Here is a 26,223-nt window from a genome sequence, read left to right on the forward strand (position 1 = left end):
TCATGTTTTCTTTTATAAAAATAATGACTATGTATCAGTTGGCTGGCTAGGATTGTGGGAATTCCTGAGGAAGTGAAAGTTGTGATATTAGTGCAACTTTTTGCATTCTTTCTAATTACAATTTTGCTATGCTTATGTAACACAATTGTTTGCAGTACCAAGATTATAGACTGCTTAAGGGTAGTGTTATGACGTGGCAGATGATGTGTGCCAGGTGGATCAAATCCACGAGGGAAACTTGATCCCACTGTCACGATGGTTTTGTAATTTGTATTTATTTTGAGATGTGTGCATTGAACTCAGAAGTAATAAGTCCACTGAGACCTTTAGAATTTAAAAAAACGAAATTAAAATATTTATTAACAAATAAGACGTTAAACACATACATACAATTCCAGCTACTTAATATTATGGTAAATACTAAACCTAACCTGACTCCCAAATACCCCCTTTTAAGGCAACAGTCTGAAATAGATTTTGAAGTTAGAAAGACAGGCCAGCACACTTGTCATCTTTTAAGGGCTGGATGCAGCAAACTTATGCAGACATGCTGAAGGCATTTCTAAGGCTGTTTATCAAGCTTCTACTAGATGTTACAGGGCCCCTCTCCACATAGCTTTTCATTCTCCTTTTACATACATTTTCTCTGTTTAAACTGTAACTTCCATTATCTCATATGCCTTGAAAATGTACTTTCCCATAATATAAAACTTTTCGTGGTGCTTATATTGTCAGTAACCTTTGGGAAAAATAAACACACTGCTTGGCCCTAGCTTCTTTAGCTAGGTGTAAACATCCTACTACCTCTGAAATGCAAACTGCCCTGATTATCTAAAAATGAAAATTCTCCTCACACCTTACATGCTAAGACTCAGCTATGTTTACATATTTAGCATTTCAAACCTAGCTTCTTTTGATGGGTCAAAGCCTCCAGACCAGCTGTCTCCAATTCAATTAAATCTCGCGCCCACCCCCCCCCCCCCCCCCCCCCCCCCAAACCCGGACACACGCGCACTCTCTATCCAAACCCCAGTATTAACCTACTTTTAGAATAAATCACAATATTATGAGAATTATTATACTTTCGTGACGGTAGCAATGGAGATAAAGCAGTATTGTGTGGATGTGTGTGTGTATACATAATATAATTTATCCTTACCCATAACTAATTATCCTGACGTTTGGTTTGTTCAACTCTGAGCACCAAGACAAACAAAAATCCAATTGTTTTAATATTTTGAATTTAAGGTAGATTGTCAGATATCTGAAGCTTCCCATATCGCTATTTTTTTCAAACCTTTGTTTTACAGGCCTTATGTGTTCAACCTTTACTTCATCTGCTCGCAACTTGCTCCTTGATCTGAGCATAACCCATGTGGAATGTTGTCCGGAAAAAATATTAGTACATTTCTGGGGTCGGTACAGTGAGGTTTGTGAATTGGACTATCATATATTGCATAATGAAGTGCAGAATGCAGCAAAGACTAGTGGCAACTTTGCAATTGGTGAGTTTTGTTTTGCAGAGGACCTTTACAATGGGGGATGGCATCGAGGAAGGGTAATAAAGAAAGATGAAGGATCATACGAAGTATTTCTCATAGATGTTGGGATGGTATTGACAGTTGATTCTAGACACATTGCTCTTGCCAAGGAGAATTTATTTCAGTTGCCTCCGAAAGTAGTATGTGGCATATTTGCCAATATAGTACCAGTAAGAGGAATATGGTCCCCAACAGCAGTCAAATATTTGTCATCACTAGCAACTTTTCAAATCAAAGGTTACATTGAAGATATCTTAATGGACCAAATTATTTTGGTGGAAGTTCCCAGTATTAACCAAAAGCTCTTTGAACTTGGTTTAGCAAAAGTTCTTGATGGCAGTACTTTCCATTTTGTATTGGAAATTTCAGAAGATTTGCTTGGATGTCCTGGCTATGAAAATACTAAAACTCAGTATATAAATAAATGCTGCAGGAAACCTGTGCTTGATGAAACAATTATATTATCTCCTAGCTTCCAGCGTATCTTGGATGTTTTGAGTCCCAGTTTGCAAACTGGAGTTACAGAGACAGTGAAAATAACATGTGCTTCCGGTCTTCATAACTTCTACTGCCAATTGAAAAGGCTGGCTTCAGAGCTAGAAGCAATGATGAGAGACTTGCAGTGTTACTATGAAAATAAAGGAAAACAATTAAACAATGAACCTGTTGACAATTTTGGTGCACTTTGTGCTGCAAAAGGTAAAGATGGAAAATGGTACAGGGGAGTTGTAAAGCAACTCTTAACCTCTGGCCAGATCGAAGTTTGGTTCATGGATTATGGAAGGACTGAATTTGTATTTCCTGATCATATTAAAAAATTGATGCCAATTTTTTTTAGGATGCCACTGATGTCATTTCCTTGTGCACTAACTGGCTTACCAAACCAAACAAAGCAATGGATAAGTTTGCAGACTGAAATTTTCAAGGAATCGCTGTTTGAGGAAGCCTTAACTATTTGCATCGATTCCTACTCCTGTGAAGAGCATTTATACTATGTTACACTGTACAAGCAGAAGAACATTAATATCAGTCAGATGACTGGAATGTTGGCAGAAGTAAATCCAGAGATTGAGTGTTGCCCAAAGAAGAAGGAAAATAAGGATATCAATGGACAATTTGGAAAATTTTCGGAAACTAAGATGACAGCGACTGGGAAAGAGACGTGTGAATCAATATGTTGTAGATTAAGATCTGATGAGATGAAAATAAATGCTTTCTACGTTGGGTTTGTTGAGTATGTCATTAACCCATCTGACTTTTGGATTCGAACATTGGAACACAATGATGAATTTGAATGCTTAATGATCAGCATTACAAACCACTACAGCAATATTGGCATAAATGAAGAACTCATTCGGGAACCAGTACCTGGTTTATTTTGCTGTGCTAGGTATAGCAAAGACCTACATTATTACAGAGCGGTTATCACTGAAGTACTTGACAACCAACTCAGAGTGTTTTTTGTTGATTTTGGAAATGCTGAAGTTGTAGATTTTAATGCTGTGAAATCCCTGCCTCCTGAGTACACACATCTACCTGCTTTGGCTATGAATTGTTCCGTTGCTCATGTTTTTCCTTTTGAAGAAGTGTGGACTAAAGATGCCACTAACTTCTTCAAGAAAGCTGTATTCAACAAAGAACTTTTTATTGAAGTAGTCTCAAGACAGGGCAGCAAATATATGATTGATATGAAAGATATGGAATGCAGGGAGCAGTCATCTATTAGTATACTAATGCTTCAAGCTGGGTATGCTGATTTTTGGAATGTACAGGCAGATGCTACGTTGCTTCAACAGAAATGTATGCTGAAATTTCCGAGAGCTAGGACAACCAAATCAACCACAAGTGAGAAAATGATATGCACTGATAAAAATTCAAAGGTGAAAAATTCATGCAGCATTCCAGTTTCAAATATCCCGGCGTCTACTGCTTTATTTCCAGCTGTTACAATGAATAATAACTTTTCATGTGTACATCTTATCATGCCAACATGGATTAAAGAGTCAAAAGTAGCATCGCCATATAGACAACAAGTGTTTAAACTTGGGTCTGTTCTCGATGTGAGAGTATCTCATGTAAATTCTCCAGGAGAATTTTGGTGTCAACTGCACAGTAACTCAACTCAACTTCAATTACTTATGAAGAATATGCAGCATTATTATAGTACTCCAAGGCCTGCTTTTCAACTTGAACATATTGGGTGTGTTGCAAAGTGCTCTAAAGATGGTCAGTGGTATAGAGCATCAGTTATTCAAAGGAATTTTCCAAAAGGGGAGGTTACTATATTGTTTGTTGATTATGGTATACAGCAAAAAGTAGCTATGAAAAATCTTTATGCTATTAATCCAGAATTTCTTCAACTAGAAGGACAGGCGTTTAGATGCTCTCTTAACAGCATAATTCAATCTGTAAACCGCGACCCTTCTGTTTGGGATCAAGTTTCCTGTAATGAATTTAAGCAATTCATTGACAATTGTTTAATTTCTGGTGAGTGTCTTAAATGCACAATATTTGCAATGGCTCTGATGGATGGAAAGGGCCTATGTAATGTGGTAGACCTTCATACACCACTTATTAATGTATGCCAGTTACTTTTGGATTTGGGACTAGCTACTTGTGTTGAATCAACTTGTTCATTTAGTCCCTCAGTTCAACTGTACACACCTTTTTATAGTGCCCATGGTATAAAAGTTGGAAGTGAAGAGAAGGTGTATGTAACTCATGTGTCTAGTCTGTCAAAATTCTATTGTCAACTTGATAAAAACACTGTAGTTTTGGATGCACTTAGGACTGGGATGGACATTGTTAGTAAACAAGTGCAAGAACAAAGATTAGACCTTGACAAAACCAGCATATGCTTGGCAAAATACTTTGAAGACGGTCAGTGGTATCGTGCTTTGGCCCGCTCTGTGCATTCACCTGAACATTTTAAAGTGTTTTTCATTGACTATGGAAACACAGAGATAGTTGATAAAAATGATGTGGTTCCAATTCCTGAAGATGCAACAGATCTGATTTTGATACCAATGCAAGCCGTGAAGTGCTGTTTGTCTCTTAGTCTTCCCAAACTGTCAGATGAAACCATTGCCTTGTTTAAACAGACTTTAATGGGAAAACCTCTAAAAGCCTTTGTGGTAGCAAAGAAGTCTGATGGTCAGTTGATTCTTGAGCTTTATGATGGAAGTGTGAAAATCAGTGCTCAAATAACAGAACAACACATTAGAGCATGTGGAAGAGAGGTAATATGCCCTGATGAAACAAAATGGCAAAGTGGAAATTCTCACTATCCAGCAAAAACAGTTCGTTCCACAGAACAACTGATAAGTAGGCAACCTCATTACTTGGCACACTTGATCAAGGAAACAAACAGACTGATTCGTTCCTATATGGGACACAAAAAGAAAGACCAGAACTGCAGCATTAAAAAGGAAAATACACCATGTAAGGCAGGAAAACATTACAAAAATAAAAGCTCCAAGCATTGCCAAAATGAAATTATCCCTAAATTTACTGCACAGTTAGAAAAACTGAAAAAAATATGTAACAGAAAGAACTCGGGTGAAACAGACCAGGCAGGCAAGGCAGCATTTCAACTAGGGAAGTTTAAGATGGCATCTCATCATGTGATTACCTCCAAGAAAACATTACCATCTACCATACTTTGTCACGTTGTGCAAAGCAGTCCTGCAGCACAAAATGCAAGGGATCGCTTTGAAATGATTTGTAGAACTAGAAAGCACTGTCAGGGCAAACGGCTTCTTCAAAATCTGATAGATGGGCCTCAACCTAACTTGGTGATCAGCTTAAAGTTTGAAAAATGTATTGGATGTGGAAATAGTTCTTCAGACTCCTTCATAGAACCAGCACATGATGAGCACAGAACCCCAGATCATCTAAAAGAGATAGGTGGTGCAGAATTTACTGAAGCTAAACTCAAGGATTTTCAGAATACACAGGTGAGAGATGTTATTGATGCATTTATAGAAAATGATGCTTGGCATTGTGCTGTTGTAAAAGAAATCAAATTAAACCCATTGTGCATAAAGTTTGTTGATCTTGCCAACATGGCAGATTTGGCTTATTCTAAAGCGGGCCTGTTTAAGAAATTCTTAAAGCCAACATTGCAACGTACACAATCTGATGGACTGCAGTGTTCTCAAGTTGTTTCACTTTTTACAAATGAGCTCACTAGGGAACATATAGTTTGTGAGTTTGTCCAAGAGTCTAGTCAGTTTTGGAAAGTACATCTTATTCATTGCACTGGATCCTCAGCTGGCAAATTTTTAACAAGTGAGATGGCAATTGGCATGTCTAGCAGCCAGGAGGCTTTAATGCTCAACAAAGCATCAGAAACAGAAACATTTATTTCTCAGCTGGATCTATCTTTATATGGCATAAGGAATGTACCTGAGAAAATTGATGTTGCGGATAAACACAACTATACAAAAATTATGTCTTATGAACAACAGTATAAAGTCAACAAAGAATTTCTATTTCAGATAGATAAACATTTACTCGAGAAACTTGTGTGTTGGGGAAGAATCATTTGGCTCATTAAAGCTGTCACTTTGATAAGTGTGGCAAACGGTGAAAACTTCAGTATTAAACTTAATGCAAGCACTGAGGAGTTGTTTCCCTTAACTGTGGTTGTTGATGAAGATTTAGAAAGAGAAAATGTATTATCCTCCAATGCAATTGAAAGAAGAAAATGTTTGTTCCAGTCTCAACAATTTTCTGAGCAGGACAAGTCTATAATCAAACTTCTTTACTGGGAAGATAAAAGGATGCTGTTGATGGAATTCGGTAATATTGACATATTGTTGCGATGGCCTAAAGTACCGAATGACAGCATTTTGAACTTTATTGAACAAGTCATCGTGTCCATGGAATACCATTGAAAATGTTAAGCAGCTATTAAAATATCCAATATCACCTGTGATTGTACTAATTGACCAGAAATTGACATCAAATTGTTTAGAAAGTTGGATTCTGGATTTTGGGAGGCTGCGATTGGCCAAGATGCTACTTCTCTTGCTGAAAAATATCAAGCAATGGTCCACAAAAATGGCATAATTATTGCTTCACAAAATTGTTCACCTGATTTGGATGGATAAATAAAATTACTTTTACAGAAATGGCAATCAATATAGCAAACAAACAATGTTTGGGGTCATCAGAAACTTTGCTTTCTGTTGATAACAGCAAGATATGCTTATCATCATTGAACCCAATTTTGTGTGGCTCTATCCAAACTAGAATAGAGTACACTGGCTTTGCTACTTCTGTGATTGACCCTTCAGAATTCTACATTCATCTCGAAGATACATTTGAAATGATGGAAACACTCTCTTCACTTCTAGCTCAACTATCAGAGGATTTTCATCCTTCACCTCAAGACAAGTGTAAGTGGCTAATCAAGCTTGACACAGATAAGCAGTGGTCTAGGGTGGAAATTTATGAAGTCTCTTGACAGTTTGTTCTTGTTAGAGCAATTGATTATAGACATTTATATTTTTGTGCCATCATCAGATTTGGGCAGACAAAGGGAACATACTGAAGAACTTGCAGAAGTACCGCACTTGACTAACCCCTGCAGTTTAAGTAGTGTTGCACCTTCAGTTGGACATAATTGCACAGATGAAGCCATAATTTTCTTTCAGAAATCCTTAAATGAACAGCTTTTGACTATATTTTTCAGACAGCATATTTCTGATTTGCTTTGGGCAGTAGATCATTTTGTAAATAACAAGAGTGCTGCAGAAGATTTGGTTGCTTTTCTGAAGGAAATTGCCAATTCTATGAAAGACTGTTATCAGTTCTGAAGAGATATTTCAAGTACTGATGAACCCATTTTAGAGCAACAAACTTATAAAAATGATGAGTTTACAGTCGTTTCACAAAATGAAGAGCCCATCATTGAGAAATTTGACTCCAGTTATTCCACAAAATGTGAGTATTGATTTTCTAAAATCTTCATGTTGTAATACATGGCATTCCTATATGTTTGTTTTAAAAACAATAGAACTGAGTACCTTTCAAATTTGACAATTATTTTGTAAATTCAAAATATTGCAATGTCCTTGATGCACTTAATTCAACTTATTTTGAAAATTTATCACAAATAAGGAATATCTTTTGAGTTGCATGGAAGTTATAAAGGGCACTAAACGTCATTGTCCATTATTCCTTAATAGCATCTGGGGTAATGTTATGGAGAGGAAAATGGGGTGAAAATCAGCTATTTTGGGTCTCAGTCAATTGGACCATTCCCTCATCCTCCACCTTAATGTTGCTTCAGGATTTCTAGCACTTTCCTAATGTGGTTTGGGCTAACAACAACGGCAGCCAAGGAGGTGAACTGTGAGGAAGTGTTCTTGGCCCTTTTATTTTGTTTTCCTCTGAATAACTGTTGTCCAATGTGAGGGGATAGTAGGCTTCAGTGCATAAAATAATACAAAAATGTCAGGAAAAAACAGCTGGTCCAGAGGCTGTGAAGAAAGGTCATGTGGACTCGAAACGTTAACTTTGTTTTTTTTCTCTGTGCACAGAGGCTGTCAGACCTGCTGCGTTTTTCCAGCATTTTCTGTTTTTGTTTCAGATTTCCAGTATCCGCAGTATTTTCCTTTATATATTAGCTGGTCCAGATGGTTGTGATGCCTTATGCATCATATGAAGAGACTCTACCCTCAAGCCCCAGCTGTCAAATTTTGTTTAACATTCAGCAAAATGTGCCGAGTGCTTCACAAATATTAAAAATGCTATAAGCCTGCAAATTGTGGTTGAAGATGCCATATTTTCCTGGGGGAGGTGGAAAAAGATCAAAAACTTAAGGATAGTGTGTGGGTGCGGTGGTGGGGCGATCTTGAACATTCCCCTCTCATCTGTCTAGGCAATCAATACTAGTCCAGGAGGTTACACTGACCATGACAGTATTATTTAGTACGTATCTCTTATATGATGCAATCTCTACCTCAGCCAACAACTGGGTCCCAGCTGTTTCAAGTGATTCAGCACTAACCATCAAAGCTGGAAACTTGTTCCATAGGTCTTCTGTTCTCTGGGAAAAGAAGAACTGCCTAACATCTAACCTATTTCTTACCTAGTATAATTTATGCACATGACTCATCCACTCCAACCCACCTAATTGGGCGCATATTGATAAATTATTTCAATCTAATTTGTTCTTTTATACGTCACAATCAAATCATCCATCCTTGAATATAAGCTTCTTTGAAAGTAGATCCTTTTAAGCCTGTCTGGGTAACTAAAGTGATTTTAAACTGGGAATCATTCTTGTGGTCCTTCTTTGATGCTTTTTCAAAGCTTCTAGGTTACCATGTAAGGGGGACCAAAACTGGACACATCATTCTAAATTGGGTCATTTTTTTTCATGGATAGCCCTCTGAATGCAATACAGGACTTAATTTGCTTCAGTTATGGTTTAACTGCATTTGTTGAAACCAATTCAGAGAGCTTTGAACCATTTTACCAAGATCTTTTTCTTTTACCCTAGGTCTTAGCTCTAATTGTAGGTATGCTGAGCATTGATTCAGGCCTCGGACAATAGCACTGCATTTCTCCAAGTTAAATGTCATTGCCAAATGCAAGCCTTCACAGTCCTAAACTGGGTGTGAATTTTCATATCATCTGCAAATTGAGCAAGTAGTATCCTTTGTAACTTGCCTTTGATCTTTTGGCCTGGAGCAGCAGCTCCAACATCAGCTAGAAGACCCTGAAACAATTGTAAGCCTTGCAGATGTGTTTATGTTCCCATTCCCATTTTGAGGCACACAGCCCTGCAGGGTGTGACTGCCATGCAACTGACCCATTTTACCAAATTCAGGTACTCATGAGAGTATAAATTGAGGTTTTTAAATGATATAAGGATTTGTTGGGATAGAGGCAGATTACTGGGGGGTAAAAAAATAAAGAACAGGAACACAACCCTACCTCTCTGAAGAAGGGTCATATGGACTTGAAACATTAACTCTGATTTTTCTCTCCACAGATGCTATTAGACCTGCTGAGTTTTTCCAGCATTTCCTGTTTTTGTTTCAGATTTCCAGCATCCGCAGTATTTTGCTTTTATCTTAGCTGGTCCAGATGGTTGTGATGCCTTATGCATCATATGAAGAGACTCTACCCTCAAGCCCCAACTGTCAAATTTTGTCTAACATTCAGCAAAATGTGCCAAGGTGCTTCAGACATATTAAAAATGTTGCAAAGATGCAAATTGTTGTTGAAGATGCCATATTTTCCTGGGAGAGGTGGAAAAAGATCAAGCATTTTTCCAGCATTTTCAGTTTTTGTTTCAGATTTCCAGCATCCACAGTATTTTTGCTTTTACACAATCTTAATGTTGCATAGAGCCAGACCATTCAGCGATGAAATCAGAAAGCATTTTCACTGAACAAAGTATCGGAAAATTTCTAATTCCCTTCCCCAAAAAGCTGTGAACTTTCAGCCAATTGAAATTTTCGGACTGTAATCGACAGATTTTTGTTCAGTAAGTGTATTAAGAGATAGTTATTAAAGATGGGTAAATAGATTGAAGTATTCGATCAAACATGATCTAACTGAACAAGCTCAAGCAGTTGAATAACATACTTCTGTTATTGCATGCCTATGGAAAAGGGGAAGGATATAAGTTGTATTTTTTTGTCGCTTTTTTTCATGTATAGTGTGCGGTTAAACGTTCCTTTAACCCAGCAACAACTTCAATACAGAGCAGTCAGTTATTAGTACTTGAAGGTTCGATTTTTAAATAATATAAATGTCACTTAATGACTCCATTGCTATTTATCTTTGTTCAGGGAATATATTCTGTGAAACACACTCCTTCAGGATTCTAATGTTAGTTGTCGCAGCGTTTTTTTTACATTTTTGTAATATTCAGTTATTTTGGGAGGTAGACCTGGTCATAAATAACAAATATTGCAGGAAAATTGATTTCCATTCTGTATATATTGGCAATTTTGGTGTGTGCTGTGGCTTATAAATGACAAACTGGGATGCTAGCTTATTCCCAAGTAGAATTGTTTTCATATTTGCATATGGAAGAGTGCTAAACATGATGCAAATTGGGTGCGAACTGTTAGATTTTGACCCAGTGACGAAGAAACAGATGTATTTCTAAGTTAGGATTGTGTGTGACTTGGAGCAGAACTTGCAGGCGGTGGTGTTCCAATGTGCCTGATGCACTTGTCCTTCTGGGTGGTAGAAGGTCATGGGTTTGGGGTGTTGTCAAAGAAGCCTTGACAATGAAGAAAAGAGTTGACGTTTTGAGTCCTCATGACCCTTCAGCAGAACTGAGTAAAGTTAGGAAAGGGGTGAAATATAAGCTGGTTTAAGGTGGTGGGTGGGGGGTGGGGGGGGTGGTGGGTGGGGAGAGACAGAGAGGTCAAGGAAGGGAAGGGAAGTGTCAGAGGTGGATCATGTCCCTTCCCTTCCTTGACCTCTCTGTCTCAATTTCTGATGATAGACTGTCCACCAATATCCATTACAAGCCTACCGACTCCCACAGCTACCTCGACTACAGCTCCTCACACCCCGCTTCCTGTAAGGACTTCATCCCATTCTCTCAGTTCCTTCGCCTCCGTCGCATCTGTTCTGATGATGCTACCTTCAAAAACAGTTCCTCTGACATGTCCTCCTTCTTCCTTAACCGAGGTTTTCCACCCATGGTCGTTGACAGGGCCCTCAACCGTGTCCGGCCCATCTCCCGCGCATCCACCCTCACGCCTTCTCCTCTCTCCCAGAAACATGATAGGGTCCCCCTTGTCCTCACTTATCACCCCACCAGCCTCCGCATCCAAAGGATCATCCTCCGCCATTTCCGCCAACTCCAGCATGACGCCACCACCAAACACATCTTCCCTTCACCCCCTCGGCGGCATTCCGTAGGGATCGTTCCCTCCGGGACACCCTGGTCCACTCCTCCATCACCCCCTACTCCTCAACCCCCACCTATGGCACCTCCCCATGCCCACGCAGAAGATGCAACACCTGCCCCTTCACTTCCTCTCTCCTCACCGTCCAAGGGCCCAAACACTCCTTTCAAGTGAAGCAGCATTTCACTTGCATTTCCCCTAACTTAGTCTACTGCATTCGTTGCTCCCAATGCGGTCTCCTCTACATTGGAGAGACCAAACGCAAACTGGGCGACCGCTTTGCAGAACACCTGCGGTCTGTCCGCAAGAAAGACCCAAATCTCCCTGCCGCTTGCCATTTTAACACTCCACCCTGCTCTCTTGCCCACATGTCTGTCCTTGGCTTGCTGCATTGTTCCAGTGAAGCCTAACGCAAACTGGAGGAACAGCACCTCATCTTCCGACTAGGCACTTTACAGCCTTCCGGGTTGAATATTGAATTCAACAACTTCAGATCTTAAACTCCCCCTCCCCCCATCCCCACCCCGTTTCTCCCCCCTCCCTTTTGTTTTTTCCAATAATTTATATAGATTTTTCTTTTCCCACCTATTTCCATTATTTTTAAATCTACAACTGTAATACCCTGTCAGTCTTTCCACCCCACCCCCACTAGAGCTGTACCTTGAGTGTCCTGCCATCCATTCTTAATTAGCACATTTTCTTAGATAATATCACCACCTTCAACACCTCTTTGTTCCTTTTGTCTGTGACATCTTTTGATTATCTGCTCATATCACTGCTTGATTGTCCCTACACCTCCCCCCCCCCAACAACCTTAAACCAGCTTATATTTCACCCCTCTCCTAACTTTACTCAGTTCTGCTGAAGGGTCATGAGGACTCGAAACGTCAACTCTTTTCTTCTCCGCCGATGCTGCCAGACCTGCTGAGTTTTTCCAGGTAATTCTGTTTTTGTTTTGGATTTCCAGCATCCGCAGTAGTTTTTTGTTTTTAAGCCTTGACAATTTGCTACAGTGCATCTTGTAGATGGAACACACTGTAACCAGGCTGTGTTGGTGGTGGAGGCACAATGTTTAAGCTGATAGATGGGGTACCGATCATGTGAAATGCCTTGTTCTAATTGTTGTTGGATATTCCATCACAGTCCTGGCTTGTGCCTTGTAGGGGATGGTGTTAGTGTGAACCTGCGTGGGTAGTGGGTATACCCCTCTTTGTACAATACAAGGAGTCCTACTTGGACTCTTTTCCCTGACCTCTTCCTCAGTTACATTAACGACTGGTTGGCATTGCATCCTACTTCCATTTGGTCCATAGCCATTAACTAGATTCTTGACCAAATTCACTCTATTTGTTCTCAGATTTTTTTTTTAATGTCCCCTTGAATTCTTTGAATATGGAATTCTTTACCACACATCTTTGTTAAAGCAGAGTCCATAAATTAAATAAGCACAGAATTGATATGCCAAATGGCCTGTTTCGTGTTCTGACATTCTTTGATTTCTGTGACAAAATATTAGAAAATTAATTTAATTGAGTCATTCTTAAAACATTTCGACTGATTTCTTAGCTTCTGTTGACCCTCTTTAGAAAGAGATCTTGAGGGGCTATAGCAGAGCAGCTCTTGTTGAATTTATGGCATAGCAGTGAAACACAAAATCAAGAGCACTTAGACCGAGGTTGGGGTTTGATGTAATCGATATTCACTTAAAGCAGCCAGGAAGAACCCAAGCAGCCCCATAGCAAGGAAGAGCATCATTCTGGTTTTCTTTACTTATTTGTAGTAATCATAAGGGAAATTCACAAAGTGTGAATTTACCTCATCTTATGTTTACTGTTGAAGGTGTAAATGATTTTAAAAAGTATCTTTTGAAAATGTAATTGACAGTGCCATCTAGTGGTTCTTTGTAGCCATCACTATGCTGCAATCACATTTGATTTGAAGAAAAGTTTCTTTTGAAGTAACACACTGTTGACCATGGATTTTCTGATGGCATCAGTTTAATTATAATACAGTTTCATTCCCAGAATTGTAAATATCTTTATTTAGGAGCTGAAAAATTTGGAGGAAGAAATCGTCTGCCCAGTGTACACTGGCCCAGGCACACTGAAAAGCGAGTGGTGTCACTGAGTCAAATTAACACTTATTTTGAAAAGGCTCAAAAATAGTTCATTATTTTGAACAATACTGTAAAGAAAATATCATTTTTTCCCTAATACGGTGAGATACTGAAGCAAAGGCCTATGGGGACTCTGTATGTATGTTTGTGTGTGTCTAGTTTAATTAAACTGCAGACAGTCAGACTGCAAGGTGTGAATCTTCAGAAGGGGGTTAGGTGTAAAACAGGCATTTGAAATAGAGATGGGTAAACTAGGATGAAGCCTCAGCAGATAGTGTGAATGGCATTTGCATTTTTAGATAAGTTGAGAGGTTGTTTAATTTTCAAAGGGATATAAGATATTTATAACTGGCAAGATAAATAAGGGAAAACTATTAAGTTTATTTTTCCCGAAAGTGCTGGCCATAATGACAACATGAAAGATTTTATATTCTGGGAAAAGTAATTTCCAAAGGAAGGTTGAAACAATGGGATATACAGATCAAAAGGGCGAACATGTATTTAAAAAAAGATGGAAAGCTGTGTGTGGTGTGATTGTGTGAGATCTTGAAAGGTACGCTGTGTGAAACAGACTTTTGGAAAAAGCCTTTAGCTACCCTAGAGAAGTTTGCGTTCCAATAACCATAGTAGCCTTAAAAGCCTTTGAAGTTCCATTGTCGAGCGAGAGGTATAAGAAGCTGTGAAATACCTCCCTTACAGCAACAATGGATGTTTGTTGCTGGATGTTTTATAGATTAAGAATCTATTTGGACTGTTGCCTGAAGTGGGTGTGTAGTTGGGAGTCTAATTAAGTAGAAATCTTGAAAGAACGGCTTTAAAACTAAATGTAACTGTAGTCTTGTGTGTTTAAGTTTTCTTTCCGTAATAAATGTTTTAATTTAATCTTTAAAATCTCTAAAGGTGGTAGTGGACTCATTGCTTCTGACTTTAATGCATAAACCTTCTTGTAATAAATTCAAATTGCAAAATCATTGTGACCGCGTGGCCAAGTTTCCCTTTGGGATTTGGTCAGCCTGGCAAATACTGCCTGGCATATCATAAAAATACTAATTACTTTATCACTACCACCTTCTTCAAGGGCCACCCTGTGTTGATAGACTGCCCAAATTTCTCAGCTTAAACATGGAGAAAACTGAAATTTCTCAATCTGTACCATTGCCCCAACTCCATCCTCTCTCCTTGGTATTCACTTGAATTCGACTAACCGCTGTGCGGCCTTAACCCTGAGCGGAACTTCAAACCCCATGTTTCAATCCATGACACGTGCAATATCTGCACCCCCCCCCCCCCCCCCCCCCCCCTCCACCCCCCCAGCTACCTCACCTTCACTACTGAACTCATCTCTAATTCTGGTACTTTATACTTGACTTCACTGTTTCCCTCTTCACCACCCGCCCAAGGTGCACCTTATTCTTAAACTGTGCTTAATCCCTTTGTTTCCTTGGTTTTGTAGATTTGAATGGGCAACCTTTTTAGAATATATGACATTCTAGGTAATATGATGGGGGATTGATGACAGACGATACAAGACTTGAAAGCATCGTCAACTGTGAGGAGGATGGTGTAGAACATTAGAAGGACAGACAAATTGGTGGAATAGGCGGACAAGTGGCAGATGAAGTTCAATGCAGAGAAATGTGAAGTGATTCATTTTGGTAGGGAGAACATGGGAGAGACAATATAAAATAAAAGCTACAACTTTAAAGGGGGTGCAGGAGCAGAGGAACCTGTGTGTATACATGCATAAATAATTGAAGGCGATGGGACAGATTGAAAGAGTAGGATACTGACTGCTTCATTAACCAGGCTTTAGAAATAGTCGCATGGAGTACAAGAGCAAGAAGGTTATATTGAACTTGTATAAGACACTTGTTTAGCCTCAGCTGGAGTATTGCATCCAGTTCTGGGCACTGCACTTTAGGAAAGATATGAATGCATTGGAGAACATGCAGAAAAGATTCAGAATGGTTTCAGGGATGAGGAACTTAAGTTATGAAGATAGATTGGAAAAGTCAGGACTGCTTTCCTTGGAATAGAAGGTTGAGGGGAGATTTGATAGAGGTGGTCAAGATCATGAGGAGTCTGGACAGAGTAGATAGAGAGAAACTGTTCCTATTTTTGGAAGGATCGAGAACCAGAAAGCCCTGGTTTAAAGTAATTAGCAAAAGAAGCAAAGGCAACTTTTTTTTTTATTCATTCAAGGGATTTGGGCTTCACTGGCTAGGCCAGCATTTATTGCCTATCCCTAATTGCCCTTGAGAAGGTGCTGGTGAGTGGCCTTCTTGAACTGTTGCAGGAGGTGTCAGCTGTGGCTCAGTTCATAGCACCCTCGCCTTTGAATCAGAGGGTTGTGGGTTCATGTCCCACTCCCGGAAAACCAAGAACTGTGATTGTAGTCGAAAGAGTTGCAATCTGTGACTGTTGATAACTCGAAAGAGTTTGAACTGTTGCAGTCCATGTGGTGTAGATACACACACAGTGATGTTAGGCTGCAGATTGGGCCCTTCAGCTGGCTTGATAAGAGTTGAGCCTGTTATTCTTGTTAAGCTTTAGTTTATCTTGTAACGTGTATTGATTACTTGGAAATAGGTCTTAATCAATAAGGTTACAATGTCAGATCAGATGGGTACTCAGTTGGTTACGCAAGTGAAGTGGGGTAACATCACATTAGCACACCTGAGGATTTTTCTCCCAGGAGTTTTGAGTTCAGAGCTTGATTGACTGTTGTGATGTTAATCAGGGTACTATTCTCAAATATTTGAATGTCTTCATTAAAGTCATGTGGCCCAAAAGCACCAAAGATGAGAATACAGTGGCAGATTGACCATTGTACTGGATAGGGTCGTGCTAACAATAAATATTCATTGTGGGTTAGATAATTTATGTCTATAAGACCATAAGACATAGGAGCAGAAATTAGGCCATTCGGCCCATCGAGTCTGCTCCGCCATTCAATCATGGCTGATAAGTTTCTCAACCCCATTCTCCCGCCTTCTCCCTGTAACCTTTGATCCACTTACCAATCAAGAACCTATCTATCTCAGTCTTAAATACACTCAATGACCTGGCCTCCACAGCCTTCTGTGGCAATGAATTCCATAGATTTGCCACTCTGGCTAAAGAAGTTTCTCCTCATCTCTGTTCTAAAAGGTCTTCCCTTTACTCTGAGGCTGTGCCCTGGGGTCCTAGTCTCTCCTACTAATGGAAACATCTTCCCCACGTCCACTATATCGAGGCCTTTCAGTATCCTGTAAGTTTCAATCAGATCCCCCCTCATCCTCCTAAACTCCATCGAGTATAGACCCAGAGTCCTCAAACGTTCCTCATATGTTAAGCCTTTCATTCCTGGGATCGTTCCCGTGAGCCTTCTCTGGACCCTCTCCAGGGTCAGAACATCCTTCCTGAGATATGGGGCCCAAAATTGCTCACAATATTCTAAATGTGGTCTGACCAGAGCCTTATAAAGCCTCAGCAGCACATCCCTGCTTTTTTTTTATTCTAGTCCTCTCGAAATAAATGCCAACATTGCATTTGCCTTCCTAACTACCGACTCAACCTGCAAGTTAACCTTAAGAGAATCCTGGACTAGGACTCCCAAGTCCCTTTGCACTCCAGATTTCTGAATTCTCTCCCCATTTAGAAAATAGTCTATGCCTCTATTCTTCCTACCAAAGTGCATGACCTCACATTTCCCCACGTTGTATTCCATCTGCCACTTCTTTGCCCATTCTCCTAACCTGTCCAAATCCTTCTGCAGCCTCCCCGCCTCCTCAATACTACCTGTCCCTCCACCTATCTTTGTATCATCTGCAAACTTAGCCAGGATGCCCTCAGTTCCTTCATCTAGATCATTAATGTATAAAGTGAAAAGTTGTGGTCCCAACACTGACCCCTGCGGAACTCTACTAGTCACCAGCCGCCATCCTGAGAAGGACCCCCTTATCCCCACTCTCTGCCTCCGGCCAGACAACCAATCTTCTATCCATGCTAGTACGTTGCCTCTAACACCCTGGGCTTTAATCTTACTGAGCAGCGTCCTGTGCGGCACCTTGTCAAAGGCCTTCTGGAAGTCCAAGTAGAAAACATCCATTGGCTCTCCTTTATCTAACCTACTCGTTACCTCCTCAAAGAATTCTAACAGATTTGCCAGGCATGACCTCCCCTTGATGAAACCATGCTGACTTTGCCCTATTTTATCATCCACTTCCAAGTATTCTGAAATCTCATCCTTAATAATGGACTCTAAAATCTTACCAACGACCAAGGTCAGGCTAATCGGCCTGTAATTTCCCGTCTTTTGCCTCACTCCCTTCTTAAACAGGGGGGTTACATTAGCGATTTTCCAGTCCTCTGGGACCCTCCCTGACTCCAGTGATTCCTGAAAGATCACCACTAACGTCTCCACTATCTCTTCAGCTAGCTCCTTCACAACTCTGAGGTGTAATCCATCTGGCCCAGGTGATTTATCCGCCATCAGACCTTTCAGTTTTCCTAGCACCTTCTCCTTGGTAATGGCCACCATAATCACCTCTGCCCCCTCGACACTCTTGAACTTTGGGGATTTTATTCGTGTCTTCCACCGTGAAGACTGACGCAAAGTACCTATTCAGTTCCTCCGCCATTTCTTTGTTCCCCACTACTACTTATCCAGTGTCATTTTCCAGCGGCCCAATGTCCACTTTTACCTCTCTCTTACCCTTTATATATCTAAAACAAACTCTTGCAGTCTTCTTTTCTATTACTGGCTAGTTTACCCTCATATTTAATCTTCTCCCTCCTTATTTCTTTTTTAGTTGTCCTCCGTTGGTCTTTGTAGGCTTCCCAATCCCCTGGTTTCCCACTGCTCTTCGCTGCATTGTATGCTTTCTCTTTAGCTTTAATGCTGTCCCTTACTTCCCTTGTCAGCCATGGTTGCCTCGTCCTCCCTTTAGCATGCTTCTTCTTCCTAGGGATGAATTTTTGCTGTGTCTCCCAAATTACTCCCAGAAACTCCAGCCATTGCTGTTTCGCTGTCTTTCCTGCTAGGCTCATCTCCCAGTCAATTCTGGCCAGCTCCTCCCTCATGCCTCTGTAGTTGCCTTTATTTAACTGTAATACCGTTACATCTGATTCCAGCTTTTTCCTCTCAAATTGCAGGGTAAATACTATCATATTACGGTCACTTCCTCCTAAGGGTTTCTTCACCTTAAGCTCCCTTATCAAATTTGCCTCATTACACATCACTAACTCTAGAATTGCCTGTTCCCTAGTGGGCTCTACCACAAGCTGCTCCAAAAAGCCATCTCGTAGACATTCTACAAATTCCTTTTCTTGGGATCCACTACCAACCTGATTTTCCCAGTCTACCTGCATATTGAAATCCCCCATGATCACTGTAACCTTGCCTTTCTTACACACCTTTTCTATCTCCTGGTGTATCTTGTGGCCCACATCCTGACTACTGTTCGGGGGCCTGTACATAACTCCCATTATGGTTTTTTTTTACCTTTGTGGTTCCTCAACTCTACCCACACAGATTCTACATCATCTGACCCTACGTCATTTCTTGCTATCGATTTAATTTCATTTCTTACTAACAAAGCAACCCCACTCCCTCTGCCAACCTGCCTATCTTTTTGATAGGATGTATATCCTTGGATATTTAGCTCCCAGTCCTGATCCCCTTGTAGCCATGTCTCCGTGATGCCCACCACATCATACCTGCCAATTTCAATCTGCGCCACAAGCTCATTTACCTTATTTCGTATACTGTGTGCATTCAGATACAACACCTTCAGTCCTGTATTTCCCGTCCCCTTTCTCATTGTCATCCCTTTATCTGATGTGCTTGAAGTTAGATTCCTAGCCCTTTCCAAACACTCTGTCCTATTTTGTGTTCTGGAGACTTTAATAGCCTCTCCTGGGCTCTCCTTTCTTTTCAGTTTTTTCATAATTTTCCATGAAGTTGAATCCACCCCCCCACATGTTAACCTGCTGCTTTGTTTCCTATTAGTCATACTTCTTGGAGTTTTACCCTTCCATCCTCCCCCACTTTCTAGTTTAAAGTCCTGTTGACCACCCTATTTACCCTTTTCGCTAGAACATTGGTCCCAGATCGGTTCAGGTGGAGGTATCATGCTGTATTTAGCTACACTTCAAAACAGTATCAAATTCTGAGAAGTTTAGCTTGTAATTGTTCAGATAGAAGGGTGCTTTAGTTTCAGTATACAGTGTTCTTCTCCAGAACAAGAACAGATCTGGAACCACACACTTATTTACAGAGTTACACATTACAAGCAAACACCACCTAACCAAAGCAACTACAATTTCAGTCTGTCTATTTAACTCTTTTGAACTCAACCAATCGAACTAAATTAACAAAATGAGGGACAAAATAAACACAGCCCCTAAATTAAGGAACTGCAAAACCAAAGGCAAAATTTAAAGGAAACATACAAACATCAAACCAAAATGTGATTAAGGGGATCAATAAAACACCCCAATCCCTGCTGTGCCCACCTAGCACAGAAGAACTTGATGGTGCTGGCAGACACTGCGTGCTCCCTCTCCAGGGACACCCGGCCACGAACATAGCTGCGGATGAGGGGCAGACAGTTGGGTCAGACGACCCTTCGAACTCAGCACCTACTGCTTGTTAGCGAGGTGCTTTGACCAACTAAGGAACGCCACCACCTGCCTATTTATAGGGACCTAGGTGAGTCACCAGTTAATGCTAACCACCTGCATACAATTAACCACAATGTATTTACAATTAGCACACAGAATTCTCTTGAGAAATAATTAATTTTTGAAAATGTCACGTATTTTGCATATTGCCATTCTGCAACTTTTACCTCAAGGCTTTGCATTTTTGCAAATGTTCAATTTTTGATTAATAAGGGAGCCAAGAGTTAGCGGGGAAGAGAAGGAAGGAAAGTGGAATTGAGATCACAATTCGATCAGCCATGATTTTATTGAGTGGCAGAGCAGGCTCAAGGGGCTGAATGGTTTAGTTCCGTTCCTAATTCTTGTTCTATCATACTGGACAAAGCAGCCCGCTTGATTGGCACCCCTTTCACAAACATGCACTCCCTCCACCACCAGCGAACAGTGGCAGCAGTGCGTTTCATCTACAAGATGCACTGCAGAAACTCACCAAGGCTCCTTAGCACCTTCCAAATCCATGACCACTACCATCTAGAAAGACAAGGGCTGCAGATAGATGGGAACACCACCAGCTGGATGTTTCCCTCCAAGCCACTCACCATCCTGACTTGGAAACATATCGCCGTTCCTTCAATGTCGCTGGGTCAAAATTCTGGAACTCCCTCCCTAACAGCACTGTGGGTGTACCTACACCACATGGACTGCAGCGGTTCAAGAAGGCAGCTCACCACCACTTTCTCAAAGGCAACTAGAAATGGGCAATAAATGCTGGCCTAGCCAGTGACGTCCACATCCCATGAATGAATAAAAAAAAATAGCAGTGATCTGATCTTGGAATGCACGGCATTAGGAATAATAATCAAGAAATAGAATGTGATGCTGATATTTCATAATGGCATAGTGTACTTCAGAGGATTAAAAACATTTTAAAGATATTTATAGTTTACTAGTAAGTATACTTGTATAGGATATTTGTCTAATTTTGATTTCACTTTGTTAAGATAACAAAGGAGAAAATCATTGGCTGCACTTGTTTAAAATCCTGGTGTTTGCTAAATGAAACTTTTTATTTGCATTAAACAAAAACATATGTTTAATAGGCCAATTATCTTTGGATGCACTTTGAGTTTGTTTCAACTTTGTGAAAGATTAGTCTGCAGGGATAGTGAATTCCCTTTTTCTGATTTTATCCACTGAGGAAACTGGATGTGTGCAGTAGTATCTCTGCCAAATGTTATCAAGATTTAAAATCACATTATTTAATAAGGTAGAAAACAAAACTGGTCACTGTTGAACTATGGTTCATGAAAATTGCTTAAAGATGTTGATTTCATTGTATTTATTCCAGTGTAAAGAATTACTTTTCTGTTTCTTGGTGATCTTTGGTATTCTCATGAAAGTATAATATAATTGCCTGTGGGCTTCCTAGCAGGAAAGAAAGTTCTGACATGGATTCATTTTGTTGTCAATTAGCTACAGACTAACCTGTTCTAAAACCAGAACTGATGACAGAGCTTATAGTTTTTCTGTAATTTATTTCCCGTGTACCCAGCTGAAACAAAGTTAAGGCATTTATTTATTTTGTGTAGGTCTTTCAACATTTTCATGTATACTACATATAAAACGAATCAAGAAAACATCAATTTTATAGCTTTTACTAATGTCAAAGTTGCACTTAACATTTATTCTGAACAGAAAGTTCAACAACCCGCAATCGTGCTTTTGTAAAAAGCTCAACTCTAGGACACAGAAATTATACAAATTTGGATAAATTTGTGAATGTACAGCAAATATAACAGCATGGATTCCCCAAATGCTGGCCCTTTCCTACCATGACCATTCTATATTTTTTGATTTTTGCTGAGCGATTAGGGCAACTCCCACTTTGCAGTTTGATAGGCTTCATTTTGCAACAGATTTTTCTCCTGTTGGCAGCAAATCTGTATGTCTGCCATATCAGTGAAGTTCCAAATCATCATTCTTGTTTTATTAAAATAAAATTCGGAATTTCTTCTAGAAAGAGCTCAGGGAGAGACACATTATTTGAAATGTTCTTGTTATTTTGTAGTCTGAAAAGTTTCCATGTTTTTTGTTGACTTGCATCATCTTGAAAAGTGGTCTATTTCAGAAAAGCTGGATTAACCCTTGCTGTAGAAAATGTAAACTCTTGGCTTTAAAATTTGGATTACATGCTATTGATCATTTCAGGTGACAGTCTCTCTGAACATTGACCTTTCATTGTTACGTAATATCTAAGACAACTGGCACTGTTACCCACAGAATTCCCACTTGACGTGGCTCTTGAGAGACTAGCCTTAGTACAGTTAATAGTAATTATTCTGCTTGCTTCCAAGATAACTTAATTCCTTATAGCATATTATTAATGTCTACACCACTTGACGCCAGGAGCACCGTATTAACTTTTAAGTGTCATATACTCAGGTCTTTGAAACATTTAAATAGTGCTTGATGGGTATCACATTTCCGTTACACCTAATTTTACTATTCGTTTTGTTTGTTAACTTCTTTTTGATGGATGAAATAATACATCAGTAACTATACCTTAATGAAAAGTGACCTGAAAGTTCTTCAGGCTGTCTCCACATGGAATTGGAATCTTACTTTGAGAAAATCATTGTGAAAACTATTTGAACCTGTGTGTTCATATAATTTTAAATTCCTCAGTTAAAATTAAAACTTGTCTCTTTATTGCCATGTAAAGTCAGCAAACTTTATGCATTGGTGGGTCGTTATATTTTATTTAGCGTATAAACAGCTGTGCTCTGTTGCCTTTCTCAAAATATTTTAATGTAACTAAATCAGAAATAATGTTCTAATTAGTTCAAGAACATGGAAAATAGAGAACGCTATCTGCTGACATTGGATACCAAAAGTGAAAAATGTTATTTTAATGAATTAGCATCCTCCGGTAAAGTTGTTTTTGTTTTACACTAGCATAAACCATAACAAATGCATGCAGAAATATATATATATATGGTACTAGATTATGCTTTTTATTTTTAGGTATGTATATAACTTTCTAAACTTTGTACAAAACAACAGAACTTTCAAGATTGGTCTCTAGTGACGTCATTTGCTTCACTGATGTCTTGCATTGAATCATGCTCAAAATTGGCTAAACGTACTTGAAGACTTCAATTAAAAGTGAAGAATTAAGTGGAACAAGCAACCATTTCGAAGTAGTATGTCTTTGAAGGATATCAGTAGTATACCTTTGAAGGATATTACAAATGCAAAAGTTTTAGTTAATCTAACACATTTAATTATAAGAAATTAAAAATAAGTTTAAATAGTCCATACAGGTCAATGAAGACTAAGAATCTGTCACAAGAATGACCGGGATATGAAACTTTAATTTTCTTTTGTTCAAACTGCCAGAATTGCAGATTGATTTTGTTAAAGTTCGATAGTTTGAGATTTATTTACTGAATCTTGGAAGAACATTTCTCTTCCTAAGAACATTGATGTCCATATTCAAAAAGGTTTGCAATATTTGTAAAAGCACAAGATTATCTTTCAAATTTAATTTAAAATGTTGGATAATAAATGCATACATTGTACAAGTAACTCGTTTTCTCAAGATATGATGTTTGAAACACAGATGTGTACGATACTTTTTTTCTATTTATCTTGTTGAAATAAAACTTGTGTTGTGCTATAAAGACGTGGATATACAGTAGTTTTTATGTTTGAAAGGGTGCTGTGTACCTGTTGGGAATTAGCAGTGAAGCACAGTTTGGAGTATATAAGAATAAATAAACTAAGCCATATTGAATGGTTTATTTCTTAGAAATCAACATAGCCAGAAATAAATTGAGATTTTTATCTCTGTCGAAAACATTAAAGCAAACCTGCAAATAAAGCACCTGCTAGTCCTATCTATTGCTTTTAACCAAGAAGTGAAAAGCACTGATTATCCTTCACTTTTTAATCCTTTCACAGAGCAAAATAAAGATTGGGACATACACATGGGATTAAGGTGGAAATTGAAGTATCATAAGCAAACTTAAGATCTCAGATTTGATTTTTTTTTATCAGTGGAGAAGTTAGACATTCCACAAAAATAAAAATGAGGTTGTTCAGTAATTATGGCTTGGTACACAATTGACAACCCAGTTACATCCCATCTAACCCCTTTTCAAGGGTTTTTACAGTGCGATGAAGTTCATGTCAATTCAGTGATTTCTAATTGAATTCCATCAATAAAGATTTCAACAGTGCACCCTGTGGAGGAATGGAAAATCACTGACATTAATTTCTGGCTTTCCATGTTTACCTGTGCAGTGTGGATGCCAGAAGTTGCTGTCAGTTTCACAGAATAATGACAAGCACAAAACGTTTCACTGTCAAAATCTGGGCCATAGTGTTCTGTAACCTGACACAGTTTTTCTTTTTTAAATCGATTTATATTCAAGTAGAAAGCATGAGTGAAAGGTATTTGTATGAATTTAATGTTTGTATTGAATTTTGGTGACTAGAAGCACAAATCATTTTAATTTTGTAAATGCCACAAATTAGCTGAAGGAATTGCAAATTTTTTTCTGATACTGTACCAATGCAAAACAGCAATTCTTTGGCTATAATTCAATCAGTATAGTCCAACAGGAGAAGTTTGTTGTGACCAAGATTTTTCCACTGCACCTTGCTAAGCATGCACTTTGTTGTCCTCTTTTACACTGTACATTACCAAGCCTTCTGTCCCTCGATGCGGAAGCATTTCTGGGGAATATGAACAGTTTTTGCTTGTACCGGAAGTGGCACTTTGATTTCTGCCTTTATTCTAATCCTAGGATCATTTTACATGTTGGAGACGGACATTTTGATTCCTACCAGAGAGTCACACCAGAGTCCCAGTGGAAAGGATAAGTAAAACTGTAGTACAAAAGATAATATAATCTATACTCAAGAGAAGTGACAGCAAAACTTCTGGAAACCAGAAACATAATAGTCAACATGGATTTCAAAAGAGAAGATCGTGCTTGACCATCCTTATTGAAATCTTTGAAGAAGTAGCAAAGAATAGACAAGGGTAATACAGTCAATTTAATGTATCTGGACTTTCAAAAGGCCTTTGAAAAGGGCCTGCATAGTAGACCCATGACTAAGCTCTGAGCATCTGGAGTCAGGGTACATGTAGTAGAATGGATAGTAAGCTGGCAACAAAAAGGAAATCAGTAGGAATTAAAGGTAATTACTCATACCAGCATACTGGCAATCTGCTGGGATCACTGATGTTCAGTGTTTAAATAAATTGAGCTCTGGAATCAGAAGTACAATTTCAAAATTTTGCAGATGACACCAGAAGACTGCGATGGAATACAAGAAGTATGAGCCCAAATCTTCTGGTATACAGATCGTCTAAGAATGGACATAAGTTGGGTGATGCACAGAAGTACACACAAATTGTAAGTGCCTTGGAAGTTTAAACTTCTGATGGGCTGGTTTTGCTGCCGTGGGACCCTGTACAAATAGCCCGGACACTCAGCTCAGTGTCAGAGACTTGGGCTAGATACACAGGCATTAGCTTGACGATTACCCTGGAAATGTCACACTGGTTAATATCTGGTCTAACTCTTTTTAACCAGCATAACTGAACTGAACACCACGACCGCATCCTCAATCATCTTCCCTTTCCCACCACCACCACCTCCACCCCCCCACACCCCCAACCCTAACTCTGACCCTGACCCAACTTGGCAATGGCCCATCCACCAACTCAGACTCACACACCCACTCACATACTGAGCCATCCACATAACCGCTCAGCCATTCAACCGCATTCACCTGCTGATCCAATCACTAACCCACTCACTCACTGAAAGGCTTGAGACCTTTTAAAAACTTACCTGAGTATGGCAGCTACTGTTATGAAAAGGGGGCATGTCCTGTCTTTGTCAGTCATTTCGTGCACTCAACGATCATCTCCGGTGGATACCTGTGCTGACCGATCAATGCTTCAGCCGGGGTCGAAAGTCCCAGCTGAAAAACTGTAAGAAGGTTGGGTCGCAGA

General features: G+C 39.4%; 1 protein-coding gene across 1 annotated transcript; it reads left to right on the forward strand.

Moving 5' to 3' along the window:
- The first annotated feature begins 1,315 nt into the window (after positions 1-1,315).
- On the forward strand, positions 1,316-23,866 carry tdrd15 (tudor domain containing 15). Its single transcript, XM_078537621.1, has 4 exons — positions 1,316-6,418; positions 6,643-6,941; positions 7,015-7,490; positions 23,217-23,866. The coding sequence occupies exons 1-3, from the start codon at positions 1,316-1,318 to the stop codon at positions 7,361-7,363; spliced, it is 5,751 nt and encodes a 1,916-aa protein (XP_078393747.1). The 3' UTR covers positions 7,364-7,490; positions 23,217-23,866.
- The last annotated feature ends 2,357 nt before the right edge of the window (positions 23,867-26,223 follow it).

This window comes from Cetorhinus maximus, unplaced genomic scaffold, assembly GCF_964194155.1.
Source record: "Cetorhinus maximus unplaced genomic scaffold, sCetMax3.hap1.1 HAP1_SCAFFOLD_2679, whole genome shotgun sequence".
Lineage (NCBI taxonomy): Eukaryota > Metazoa > Chordata > Chondrichthyes > Lamniformes > Cetorhinidae > Cetorhinus > Cetorhinus maximus.

Excerpts from the sequence above, each read along its gene's own strand:
- tdrd15 (XM_078537621.1), top strand. The coding sequence starts at position 1,316 with ATGTGTTCAACCTTTACTTCATCTGCTCGCAACTTGCTCCTTGATCTG. Across the intron at positions 6,419-6,642 it reads ACTTTATTGAACAAGTCATC|TTTGGATGGATAAATAAAAT; the intron begins GTGTCCATGGAA and ends TTGTTCACCTGA. Across the intron at positions 6,942-7,014 it reads CATCCTTCACCTCAAGACAA|TTTGTTCTTGTTAGAGCAAT; the intron begins GTGTAAGTGGCT and ends GTCTCTTGACAG.